A 13153-nucleotide genomic window follows, 5' to 3' on the forward strand; every position below is an offset into this window, starting at 1 on the left:
GCAAAGTAATGTGTCTGCTTTTTAATATGCTGTCTAGGGTGCTCACAGTTTTTCTTCCAAGGAGCAAGCGTCTTTTAATTTCATGGCTGCAGTCACCATCTGCAGTGATTTTCAAGCCCCCCAAAATAAAGTCTCTCACTGTTTCCACTGCTTCCCCATCTATTTGCCATGGAGTGATGGGACCAGATGCCATGATCTTAGTTTTCTGAATGTTGAGTTTTAAGCCAGCTTTTTCACTCTCCTCTTTCACTTTCATCAAGAGGCTCTTTAGTTCTTCTTTGCTTTCTGCCATAAGGGTGGTGTCATCTACATATCTGAGGTTATTGATATTTTTCCCAGCAATCTTGATTCCAGCTTGTGCTTCATCCAGCCCAGCATTTCTCATGATGTACTCTGCATATAAGTTAAATAAGGGTGACAATATACAGCCTTGATGTATTCCTTTCCCAATTTAGAACCAGTCTGTTGTTCCATGTCCATTTCTAATTGTTGCTTCTTGACCTGCATACAGATTTCTCAGGAGGCAGGTCAGGTGGTCTGGTATTCCCATCTCTTTAAGAATTTTCCACAGTTTGTTGTGATCCACACAGTCAAAGGCTTTGGCGTAGTCAATAAAGCAGAAGTAGATGTTTTTCTGGAACTCTTGCTTTTTCCATGATCCAACGGATGTTGGCAATTTGATCTCTGGTTCCTCTGCCTTTTCTAAATCCAGCTTGAACATCTGGAATTTCATGGTTCATGTACTGTTGAAGCCTTGCTTGGAGAATGTTCAGCATTACTTTGCTAGCATGTGAGATGAGTGCCAATTGTGCAGCAGTTTGAGCATTCCTTGGCATTACCTTTCTTTGGGATTGGAATGAAAACAGACCTTTTCCAGTCCTGTGGCCACTGCCGAGTTTTACAAATTTGCTGGTATATTGAGTGCAGCACTTTAACAGCATAAGAGGAGCAACATATTTTACCACCAAACAATGAGAGTGTTTAACAATGACAGTAAGATTACTTTACTGGGTTTCTGATGCAAAAAAGAATGGAAAAGAAAATGATAGTGGTAACAGAGAAGGAAGAAAGTACCACATGGAGAGTAATAAATAGCTACTACCAATTGCCTCAGCACTACCTAGAAATATAAGTTCATTCATTCATTCGACAAGTACACCTACCACACAACACACACCAAGCCTGCCTTCAAAATCTAACAGATCTTCAAACCAAAAAAGAATATCCAGCTTGGTTATAGTAAATGAGAATCATTACTCCAATTAAAAGCAAAATACAAAGAAAGCCTAAATCAAGAGACTGAGAGTGAGACCTAGAAGCTAATATTTATAGCAAATTCCAAAGGAGTGTATCTTTTGAATAAGCAATAGGTCCACAGATAGTTAGCTTTACTATATCCATTGAAAAAAATCCTCTGTTGTTGACATCATAAAAATAACTCTCTCAAGTTGAACTAAAACTTATCTAATAACTGAAACAAAATTCCTAAGTTACATTTTTAATAAGGGCCAAAATACTGAAACCAGACTACAATTAACCTTCATACTTGTACCCACAGGACCATGTCAGGGAATGAAACCTGAGTAAGCCTCAAATACATGCCTTGAGGTCTGGTTAAATGAAGATAAACAAAAACCAAGAAATTGGAACTATAAAGAAAAAATACTTGAGGTTCACCAAAGAAACGTACTTTAAGCCACCATGACTCAGCATTTAATGAATTCTGTTGTTGCTATTGAACATTTCTTAAGACTCAAGTGTCCTAAGTACCCAGAATTGGCCTCTCTTAATCATAGGCAATCCTGGACACAATTCCTCAGATAAAGGAGATTTCAAGGAACCCTCTACAGTGATAGAAATTTAAGTATGCATGGAAATAGCAGACCAAGAAAACGTAATAGTCTTTGCAACTGAAAGAATAAGAGAACAATGGGAAAACACTAACCAAGATAAGAAAACTTTTAACCAAGTCGATATAACTATTCTTACATAATATTAAGAAGTCCATATTTTAGTAAAAAGTCTACATTAAAAAAAGAAAATGTTTCTTACCTGAGACAGAGTAGACACACAATTTTCTTGAATGCAACACAGCCAAATGAAGCATCTCAGTACCTCTGAAAAATGGTAAAAGTTTTCAAAGTTTAAATACTAGCTTCAGATGTAACCCAAAAGAATGACAAAATGACTTTAAAAAGAGATTATAATCATAACCTATCATGAGTGAACTAAATAATTCCCTGGATAACACTCAAAACCAAAAAATAAATTTAACAACAAAACAGCCAGTTTGACAATCCCAGAGGCCCAAGAACTCTGCCTCAAGGAGTTGCCTTCAGATTGAAGCCAAAGGAGTCTTCCAGAAAGAGCCATATCAGAGGCCCCTTAATGAGTGCTCTCCCACAATAAAGCCACATGGGACTTCCCTGGCAGTCCAGTGGTGAAGACATCACACTTGCGCTGTGGACGGCCCAGGTTGGATCCCTGGTTGCAAAAAAGAGAGAGAGAGAGAGTGACCCAAGCTTTGCTCCTGGCTTGCAGGCTAATTAACCTATGACCTTGGGCAAGAAACTTATACTCTCTAAGCCTTTTTCCCCTTTTCGAAAATAAGAGCTTTCAATTAAATGAAATAAAAATCATGTGAAAGTAAAGTATAAAACACCAGAGAAAGCTAATCATCACTGGGAAATGGCACATATCACATCCACGTCTGAAATTTTACTAAAGGTATTGAAAATATTTTGGTTTGGTCTTGTCTTGCTGTTATCTCATTGTTCACTGAACTCAGGGTAGGCAAGATGCCAGCAGGGAAGCTGGAAGAAGATGCACGGAGCTGTAGAAACTACAGATATTCTTTATTTACTAGGGCAAGGCAGACATGCTTTAATCTCTGACACAGCAGTAATGATAACTACGAAACTCAATTCTACAGGACTGGACTCAGCTTGACAGTTCTAAGAGCTTTTCAGCTGGTGCTTATATAGACCACACCACGATGCGCATGCTTAGCACCACAAATGATCCCAGCTGTCCTGAGTGAGAAGGAGTGGGGCGAGAGAGCCTGACCATCGTCACCTGCCCAGTTCCTCTCCCCCTACAGGTCTCAAGTGCCACCACTACACTTCCCAGCCCCTATCAAGTGGCTTCCAGAGACATGGCACAGTCAGTATAGAAATCCTAAATTCAAAGTCTTCAAGAGTCAAGTCAGAGGATGTAAGTGAGTAAAGGGAGTAAATGGCTGTGATCAACTGGAGAATAGGGCCAGTCTAAAGGAGACAGCAAGCGACTGCTCAGTTCTGGGCTTGTGGCCAGATCTCCACATTTTTTTCAGGAAAAGCCAAAGGCGGGGATTTTATGTGAAAGTTCCTCATTCTTAAACATTGGCAATTTTTTTAAATTTAAAACTTATCTGCAAGCAGGCCTCCGATGTCTGACCTCTGAAACAGACTCTGTTCTAAACTAAAAGGACTATAATTGAAGTCTTAAGACTTGGAATAGGGTCTTGACTCTGCACTTCGGTATTTCCGTGATCATTTAATCTTTTAGAGTGTGAGTTTCTCATTCATAAAATAAGAATTATATTAGATAATACCTGTAAATATACACAACTATCACATAATCAAGATTGTCTTCAAAAACCTTTATATGTACCCTGAACACTCAACTTTTCCATCATGCATAGGAAAAGAACATGATGTCATGGAAAGACAGTAAAGAACAGAGTCAGACAGACCTGGGTCGGAATCCTGGCTATGTGACCGAAAGCTCTGAGCTCTAACTAGCTACCTTATGTCTAAATGCAGATCACATCTTATAGATCAGATTAATGAGACAGTACTAGTCAGTTAACAGTAGGACAGTATCCACTCATCAATGTTAACCCCCTCCCTTCTAAAAAATGATAACACAGATGAAAACCATATTACTATATAGAATGATTCTGACAGCATCCCACTTTTTAAAAACATGAGAAGGTAAAAATGCCTTTAAGAGACAAGAATTTCTTTTGTCTCCTTCTTTTATAAATTTATCATGTTTATATGTGCTAGGTTCACAATGGGCACCTAATCATTATCTGCTTTTAGATGGAGTAGATATTTACCAGCCATGTCAGTAATAAACTCCTGATCCAGTCTGTCACAGTGCATAAAGGTCCCATCTCATGTCCCGGCCTACAGCATCCATGAAGCAGCTTCCCATTAGAATGAAACATATTACTAGAAAACTTAATAATGCTCAGAAGCAGTCGCTCAGGTTTTTCTAGTAGGAGTCAGGACCCTGAATAAGTACAACCTGGGGCCAATAAATTATGATGAGCAATTGGGAGTGAGCCAAAGTCCAGAGCTCAGGGCACTCCCCGACTTAAGAAGGCAAAGAGAGCTCAAAAAGAAAAGGGAAAACAAGACCACCTCTGTGCACATAAAATTTCATAGTAGATACTTTTATAAATGATTAAGAAATACAGGTTTAATTTTAAGAAAATTCATGTATGAAAATAAGATAAAATCAGCAATATCATCAGTAAACAAAGAACAGACATGCAAAATGCAAAATAATAAATGGTCTTCTAAAATAGGTTTAAAAATAAAGTACTTTGAATCAAAGACTTCCTTTGTGGGTTGAGCTGACTTCTTTTAAAAAACTAAGGATCTCTCTACCCCAAATAAGTAATACACTTTAAAGACTCAAAGTTATGCACCAAATCACATAGCTACTATGATGTCCAATTTTTTTAAACAAATTTATATAACCTAGAAAATTGGTGCTTTAAGTAAGTGAATACTTTGTTTCTTTATTTGATTATTTTCCAAAAGCTTATCTCCTTTCCTTTAGCTTCTGACACATCAGGCATCTTAGATCTGTTACACTTAAAAAAAAAAAAACCTCCTAAATTTTTCTGTCTTAAATATACAGGTTTCCATATTAAACAATGTTCAGTACGTGACAATATACAGGAAATATATTTAATTCATAGTCATTTTTGACACATAAGGGACTGACATACTCCAAGTAGTAAGACAAAACACTCGAATTAGTGGACTGTACTTACGAAACAAACTTTCCTACTTCCACTTGCAATATTGGATCTCGTAGATGCACTTCTAGAAGCAAATCCTCAGCTTGAGCTCCATCTCCTGTTTTTACAGGATGAGGATTAAAGATTCTTAGGTATCCCATAAAGCTGCCCACAATTATTTTATCTGTAAAAAGGTGTTTTTAAAGATATAGGAAAAAACATTAGTCACAAAAATTTGGAGAAATAGAATTTCTAATGTCTAAAAGAAGAATCTAAAAATTATGCTCAACATCACTCATTATCAGAGAAATGCAAATCAAAATCATAATGAGGTACCATCTCACACCAGTCAGAATGGCTGCTATCCAAAAATCTACAAACAATAAATGCTGGAGAGGGTGTGGAGAAAAGGGAACCCTCCTACACTGTTGGTGGGAATGCAAACTAGTACAGCCACTATGGAGAACAGTGTGGAGATTCCTTAAAAAACTGGAAATAGAACTGCCATATGACCCAGCAATCCCACTGCTGGGCATACACACCAAGAAAACCATGAGACACGTGTACCCCAATGTTCATCGCAGCACTGCTTATAATAGCCAGGACATGGAAGCAACCTAGATGTCCATCAGCAGATGAATGGATAAGAAAGCTGTGGTACATATACACAATGGAGTATTACTCAGCCATGAAAAAGAATCCATTTGAATCACATCTAATGAGGTGGATGAAACTGGAGCCTATTATACAGAGTGAAGTAAGTCAGAAAGAAAAACACCAATATGGTATACTAACGCATATATATATATGGAATTTAGAAAGATGGTAACGATAACCCTATATACGAGACAGCAAAAGAGACACAGATGTATAGAACAGTCTTTTGGACTCTGTGGGAGAAGGCGAGGGTGGGATGATCTGAGAGAATAGCATTGAAATATGTATATTATCATATGTGAAACAGATCGCCAGTCCAGGTTCAATGCACAAGACAGGGTGCTCAGGGCTGGTGCACTGGGATGACCCAGAGGGATGGGATGGGGAGGGAGGTGGCAGGGGGGGTTCAGGATGGGGGACACATGTACACCCATGGCTGACTCATGTCAATGTATGGCAAAAACCACTAAATATTATAAAATAATTAACCTCCAATTAAAATAAATAATTTTTTTAAAGAAATAAGAATAAAAAAGAATCTAAAAATTAAAAGAATCCAGTTTTGTTTCATATACAAAGACCAATCTGCCAACAGAATATATAATTAAAGTGAACTAAATAGCTTTACATCACCAACATTCAAATATACTAACATACTACACTTTTCTTAAGCCTTGATTTGTTATCAGTAGCCATAATTCAGCACAAAGTAAGCCCTTTTAACAAAGGACTAGTATCAGGTTGTAAACTGATTTCATCATAGAGTGTCAACTCTACACCTGATTTTGGCTGTCAAAACACTGCATTAAAAATTATTCCAAGGCCTCACTAAGACAGAGTACTCTGATTTATAATATCTAGTCTCGGGTACGAAAAGGGGAAATGATAAGATAGGTATTATGGGTTGAACTGTGTCCCTCAAAAAGATATGTTTAAGTCCTAGCCCCCAGTAACTGATTTTATTTGCAAATTAGATCTTTACAGACGAACCCAAGTTACAATGAGGTCACACTTGATTAGGTATGTGGTAGGACTCAATTCGGAGAAGGCAATGGCAACCCACTCCAGTGTTCTTGCCTGGAGAATCCCAGGGACGGCAGAGCCTGGTGGGCTGCCGTCTATGGGGTCGTACAGAGTCGGACACAACTGAAGCGACTTAGCAGCAGCAGCAGCAGGACTCAATTAGCATCCTTATAAGAAGAGAAAACAAGCACAGGGTGGGGAGGAGACTGTCACATGAAGATACAAAGACAAGCAAGAAGATGATCGTGTGATCACAGAGGCACTGATTGGAGTGATAATCCACAAGCCAAAGAATTATCGGGAACTGAAAGAGGCATAGCAGGATCCTAGAGGCTTCAGAGATAGTGCAGCCCTGCAGACACCTTGATTTTGGACTTCTAGACTCCAGACTGTGACAGAATAAATTTCTGTTGTTTTATGCCAGTCAATTGGTGGTACTTTGTTATGGCAATCCTAGGAAACTAATACTTTGGGTTGTTGTAAATCCCCGGATCAGTAGAGTACACTGACTTTTCTTCCATATACTGAAAAGAAGGAGTTCTATGCACTTTATTATTGAGAGCTTATTATGTGCCAGGCAATGGTCTAAGTAGCTTACGTATATTAATACTAACTCATTATTCTCATAATAATCCTCTGAGAGAGGTACTATCCTAGGAATTTCAATCGTGAATAGAGATAACACATGTCATTAAGAATCTGGTGCTACTATTCACAATAGCCAAGATATGGAAGCAACCTATATATCCATCGACAGATGAATGGATAAAGAAGATGGGGTAAATATACATAGTGGAATACTGTGCTGTGCTGTGCCAAGTCGCTTCAGTCATGTCTGACTCTTTGCGACCCTATGGACTGTAGCCCACCAGGCTCTTCCGCCCATGTGATTCTCTAGGCAAGAATACTGGAGTGGGTTGTCATGCCCTTCTCCAGGGGATCTTCCCGACCCAGGGATCGAATCCATGTCTCTTATGTCTCCTGCATTGGCAGGGGACATTGGCAGGTTCTTTACTACTAGCACTACCTTGGAAGCCCAGCGGAATACTGCTGCTGCTGCTGCTGCTAAGTCGCTTCAGTAGTGTCCGATTCTGTGTGACCCCATAGATGGCAGCCCACCAGGCTCCGCCATCCCTGGGATTCTCCAGGCAAGAACACTGGAGTGGGTTGCCATTTCCTTCTCCAATGCATGAAAGTGAAAAGCGAAAGTGAAGTCACTGAGTCGTGTTCAACACTCAGCGACCCCATGGACTGCAGCCTACCAGGCTCCTCCGTCCACGGGAGTTTCCAGGCAAGAGTACTGGAGTGGGGTGCCATTGCCTTCTCCTCTCAGCCATAAACAAGAATGAAATAATGCCATTTGCAGCAATATGAATGGACCTAGAGATTACTATCCTAAGTGAAGTAAGTCAGACGGAGGAAGACAAATGCCATATGATATCATTTATATGGAATCTAAAATACAACAGAAATGAACCTATTTATAAAACAGACTCATATACATAGAGAACAGATTTGTTGTTGCCAAGGGGGAGGAGGGATGGGGAAGGGATGAATTGGGAGTTTAGGACTAGCAGATGCAAATGATTATATACAAAATGGATAAACAACAAGGTCCTACTCTACAGCATAGAGAACTATATTCAATATCCTGTGATAACCATACTGGAAAAGAATATGAAGAAATGTACACACACACACACACACACACACACACACACACACACACACAGTGTCATACAGCAGAAATTAACACAAATCAACTATAATTTAAATCAACTATAAAAATCAACTATACTTTAATTAAAAAAAAAAAAAGAATCTGGTTCTAGGTGATCTGATGGCAGCGTCAGAGGCCTACAAACTCTCTCGAGACATACTGGTTCCTGACTCTGACTAAGGCTTGGCCAAATGAACTCTCTACATTCAAGAGAGCTATGTCACTCTCCTTCCAATCTCTCTTTTGTTTGCATTTATCATAATTGTTTCCTGTCACTTGTAGCAAAAAAAAAAAAAAAATGTTAACTGATATACAAAATTAGCACCAAGGAATAAACTACAGACACCAATTCCTTCAGGGATATTTAGAAATTCGTTCTTGAGGTGAGTTGGGGCACAAAGCATTAAAACTCCTGTTCATAATTTATATGGAGTTAAACAGCACCGTACTCAGTGACAGAACAGCTGTTAACACCTCCAAGCATCTGGAACCCTGTGCCCACTGCAGGTAACACTCTAGCGAACTGAACAGTGCTGCCAAATGAACAGGAAGGAGCAATGCCAAACCATATGTAAGATGACGTTTTCTAAGAGCACTGGTTAATTTAAAGTAAGAGAATGATAGGTTTTGACCAAAATTCTCATCTCAGGGTAAAACTAAGGGTCTTTGGGAGTCTGAGGAAACAATTCCTTACCTCATTTCACAGGGAGCTTAACCCCTAAGAATCTAGTTAAGGGATTAACACTAGAGGTTTTAAATTACAGTAACAAATAAGTTCACAGTCTCTCCAGGTTTCTTACATAAAAGTGAAGACAGTGATCAGAAAGAGTGGGGTTCACCTTCAACATGCGCCACCCTCAGGGGCAAGAGGAAGTCAGGATGGCCAAGCCCAGATGGTGACAATTTAACCCCTAGAATTACAACATGTATGTATAATTATTAAAATAGTGGGATTATTATAGTAACCAGATCTCAGGTAGCAGTCTAACTATCACAGATTTCAAGCTATATTTAACACAGGATCCCCAGGAATGGAACAAACAGGCAACTCACTAAGGCCTTTATTTCCCCAATGATTCATTTCTTTTTATTACTGAGTAGTATCTAATTGTAACAATGTACTATAGTGTGCTTATCAAATTAAGGCCTTTTTTGAAGTCTATAACCAAAAATATTCCAGGTCTATGAAAAAAAGGACTAATTCAAGCCACCATATCAGACAGTCACGGCATTGCACCAAACCCCATTGCTGCTGTTCATTCGCTCAGTCGGTCTGACTCTTTTCAACCCCATGGACTACAATATGCCAGGCTTCCCTGTCCTTCACTGTCTCCCGGAGTTCACTCACACTCTTGTCCATTGAGTTGATAATGCCATACTTTAGTCAATTTATAGACCTGGAGTCACTTGAACCCCATACTTAATTTATAGACCTGGAGTCACCTGAACAAAGACAGGGCTGTGTATTGACTGCCGTGGCAGAGTCTGTCTGCAATGCAGGAGATCCAGGTTCGATCCCTGAGTCAGGAATATCCCCTGGAGAAGGGAATGGCAACCCACTCCAGTATTCTTGCCTGGATTCTTCATGGACAGAGAAACCTGGCAGGCTACAGTCCAGGAGGTCGCAAACAGTCAGATACAACTGCGTGACTACACAACAATTACAAAACCACACATGCCTAATATAAAGTTTCCTCAGATCCTTCCCTGTCAAACCAGGGGACTGAACGAATGTACTGAACAAAGGCAAATACCCAACCTTTATGAGAACACTGAATATTGGCTCTAAATTACTAGTAATTCTGGCAGCCCAGGAAGATACTGTTGTTGCCAATTATGGAGATTCAGTGATACATTAACTTTCTAACTTATTTTACCTCAGTGGGGAAGCAGAGCCCATCTATGATTTCTCACCCAGTAACTGAGAGCTTAAAGGAAATATATTTCTGTAGAAAACTGTGGAATAACCACTTGGTTCCCTAAGGTATACAGTAAGGGATATTATATTAAAAGGGCTATATAGAAGCCAGTGGAACACCATCTCTCCAACAGGGAGAAAATCAAAATCAATACCATTTCTAAGCCTGATTTGAGATGGTCTCCTAAAAGTTGATTCCAAAAAACTTAACTGTAAAAAAAATAAAATAAAATAAAAATAAAAAAACTTAACTGTATATATGTGATAATTCCTATCGAAGAATTTTGGTTTAATAACCAAATTTGATGATAAAAAATCTAATTAATGGATTTGAAAGAGTTAAGGGACTTCCCAGATGGCACTAGTGGTAAAGAACCCACATGACAGTGCAGGAGACATAAAAGATGCAGGTTCAATCCCTGGGTTGGGAAGATCCCCTGGAGGAGGGCATGGCAACGCACTCCATTCTTGCCTGGAGAATCCCACAGGGGAGCTGGCAAGGCTATAGTCCATAGAGTCTCAAATAGTCAGATACAAGTGAAGTGACTTAGCACTGAAGCACAGAGTAAGGTTGATCAGTACAACTTAAAGGGCAACTCTAAATTCATCTGTTATTCACAAACTGTTTTTTCTTGGAGCCAACTAATACATCCCAATCTTAGTAATGCCTTTTCTGCTTTACAATACACGGAGACCAACAGGAACAATTTGCTTTCATTTAATAGGAGCAAGAGAATACATTTACAAGTATGACCACAATCCAATCTGCAGGACCCAGGACTGCCACATCCTCTCATAAGGGCTGTTGCTGCTAAGTCGCTTTGGTCGTGTCCGACTCTGTGCAACCCCATAGACAGCAGGCCACCAGGCTCCCCCGTCCTTGGGATTCTCCAGGCAAGAACACTGGAGTGGGTTGCCATTTCCTTCTCCAATGCATGAAAGTGAAAAGTGAAAACGAAGCTGCTCAGTCGTGTCTGACTCACAGCAACCCCAGGAACTGCAGCCTACCAGGCTCCTCTGTCCATGGGATTTTCCAGGCAAAAGTACTGGAGTGGGTTGCCATTGCCTTCTACTCAAAAGGGCTGAATGGGGCTGAAAGAAATATGAGTGAAAGCCAGGGACCCCATGGGCCCTTCCCTGTACTGTCTGGATCAGTCATAAATGAAACTACTATAATCCTCTTCAGGCAAGCACCAGTGTTCTAGATCCCTCAAGAATGAAGACCTAGACCACAAAACAATTCCAAGGCGCTAATACTATTCTTTCACTCTCTGATCACCTCCAAGAAAGCAGGGATCAACTGGCACTACTGTCTCAATTCCCAACCTAACCTGCAACAGGTGACCAGTTGCAAAACAGGATGTAGCTCCCAACATGACTTCTCCAAGTTGCCATACAATCTTTCCTGCTCCTTCATCTTAATTTTTAAGTTTTTCTTTCTCTTCTTTTCCTCGACTATTAATATTACGTATATATTAAACTGTGAACACAAATTGTATGCACCAGTCACTCTAGAGGCAGCAGAATATTAGAACATGAATACTGGAATGACAAATGAAAGGGATAACACCCAGAGAGCCTAGTCTTGAAGAGCCAGGGCTCTCTGAAAGTGCCAGAAGCAGTAGGGGCACAGTTATCTTTCATTGCAGATGGGTAAGAATATGTGTGCGTGCAGCTGTACAAGGGACCGTTGCCCCACGTTAGGTATAAATGCTGAGAAGCTAAAAGTGATAAATGTAAGAACTATTTTTTAGTCTGCCTTTATGTATGTGTTTAACTCTGATTCTTGTAATAAACACTCCCTCCAGGCCATAGGTTAGCATGTAATCTAAGCTGAACCATTCAGATTCTCTCAGGATGAAGGGATCCTGAATTTTCTCTCAATCTCCTCTCAAGACTGAGGAATCCTTCTGTGAATCAAAGTCAACTTCGTCCAAAGCAATTTCAAGGCGCTAATACTATGCATTCACTCTCTGATCACCTCCAAGAAAACAGGGATCAACTGGCACTACTGTCTCACTTCCCAACCTAACCTGCAAACTTCTCTTCATCCATGTCCATTCTTATCTTCTTGCCTTCTGTCACAGAGAAAAAAATTTTCACACAAGCTTAAAGACAGCCCTTCCATCTGCACACCTCATCCCATCTCCCACTGTCTACTCTAGACCCCTTCTCTACAAGAACGAATCTCATTCCTCTATGCTACACATTCAGTTTTTCCCATTTCTCTTTACCCTACATGGTCACCAATGATCATTCTCCCTCTTCCTTTCACAGCTGTTTCTTTAAAGGGCCATAAACACTCAGCCTTTCCCACCTCTCACTCCTTCACTCTCTGCAAATCTAGGTTTTGTTACCACTGCGCCCATTCATCCACCCTCACCAAGAACACTAATGAACCACTAGTTGGAAAACAACGTGGAAACATGTCGGACTTTATGTCACTAAATCTTGCCCAGCTGGTTCTCCTGCCTCTCTGACTGCCCAGTCAGAATCTATTATTGACTACCTTTCCCAAAGCTCCTCCCTGGTTGTTCATTTTCTCCAGGTCATGGTCCTAAGGTCCCTCTTGTTCCATCTTATCTTTCTGTGCATTTTTACCCTTCCCAGGGCTTCAAATACAATCATTCTGCTCATCCACTTCAAATACATACATTCTGCTCACTCCCAAATCTCTACTTCAGTTCTGCCTACCAGACACTTCTATTTCAAACAGAACATGCTCGAAACCACTCTCACTAAATTTCCACGTAAGGTCAACAGTAATAATTGTTAAACTTTAGTGTGCCACCATTCAACTTTGGAGCTTGTCAAAATG

At 40.0% G+C, this 13153-nt stretch overlaps 1 protein-coding gene across 1 annotated transcript in view; it reads right to left on the bottom strand.

Moving 5' to 3' along the window:
- Nucleotides 1-13153, bottom strand: part of BBS9 (Bardet-Biedl syndrome 9) — a 469654-nt gene that overhangs the window by 438746 nt on the left and 17755 nt on the right. The window contains exons 3-4 of the mRNA XM_052638544.1: nucleotides 5051-5201; nucleotides 2053-2117 (exon numbers count right to left, since the gene is read on the bottom strand). Of these exons, the coding sequence (XP_052494504.1) occupies nucleotides 2053-2117; nucleotides 5051-5201 (216 nt within the window). The remainder of the gene's footprint in view (nucleotides 1-2052; nucleotides 2118-5050; nucleotides 5202-13153) is intronic.

This window comes from Budorcas taxicolor, chromosome 4, assembly GCF_023091745.1.
Source record: "Budorcas taxicolor isolate Tak-1 chromosome 4, Takin1.1, whole genome shotgun sequence".
Classification (NCBI taxonomy): domain Eukaryota; kingdom Metazoa; phylum Chordata; class Mammalia; order Artiodactyla; family Bovidae; genus Budorcas; species Budorcas taxicolor.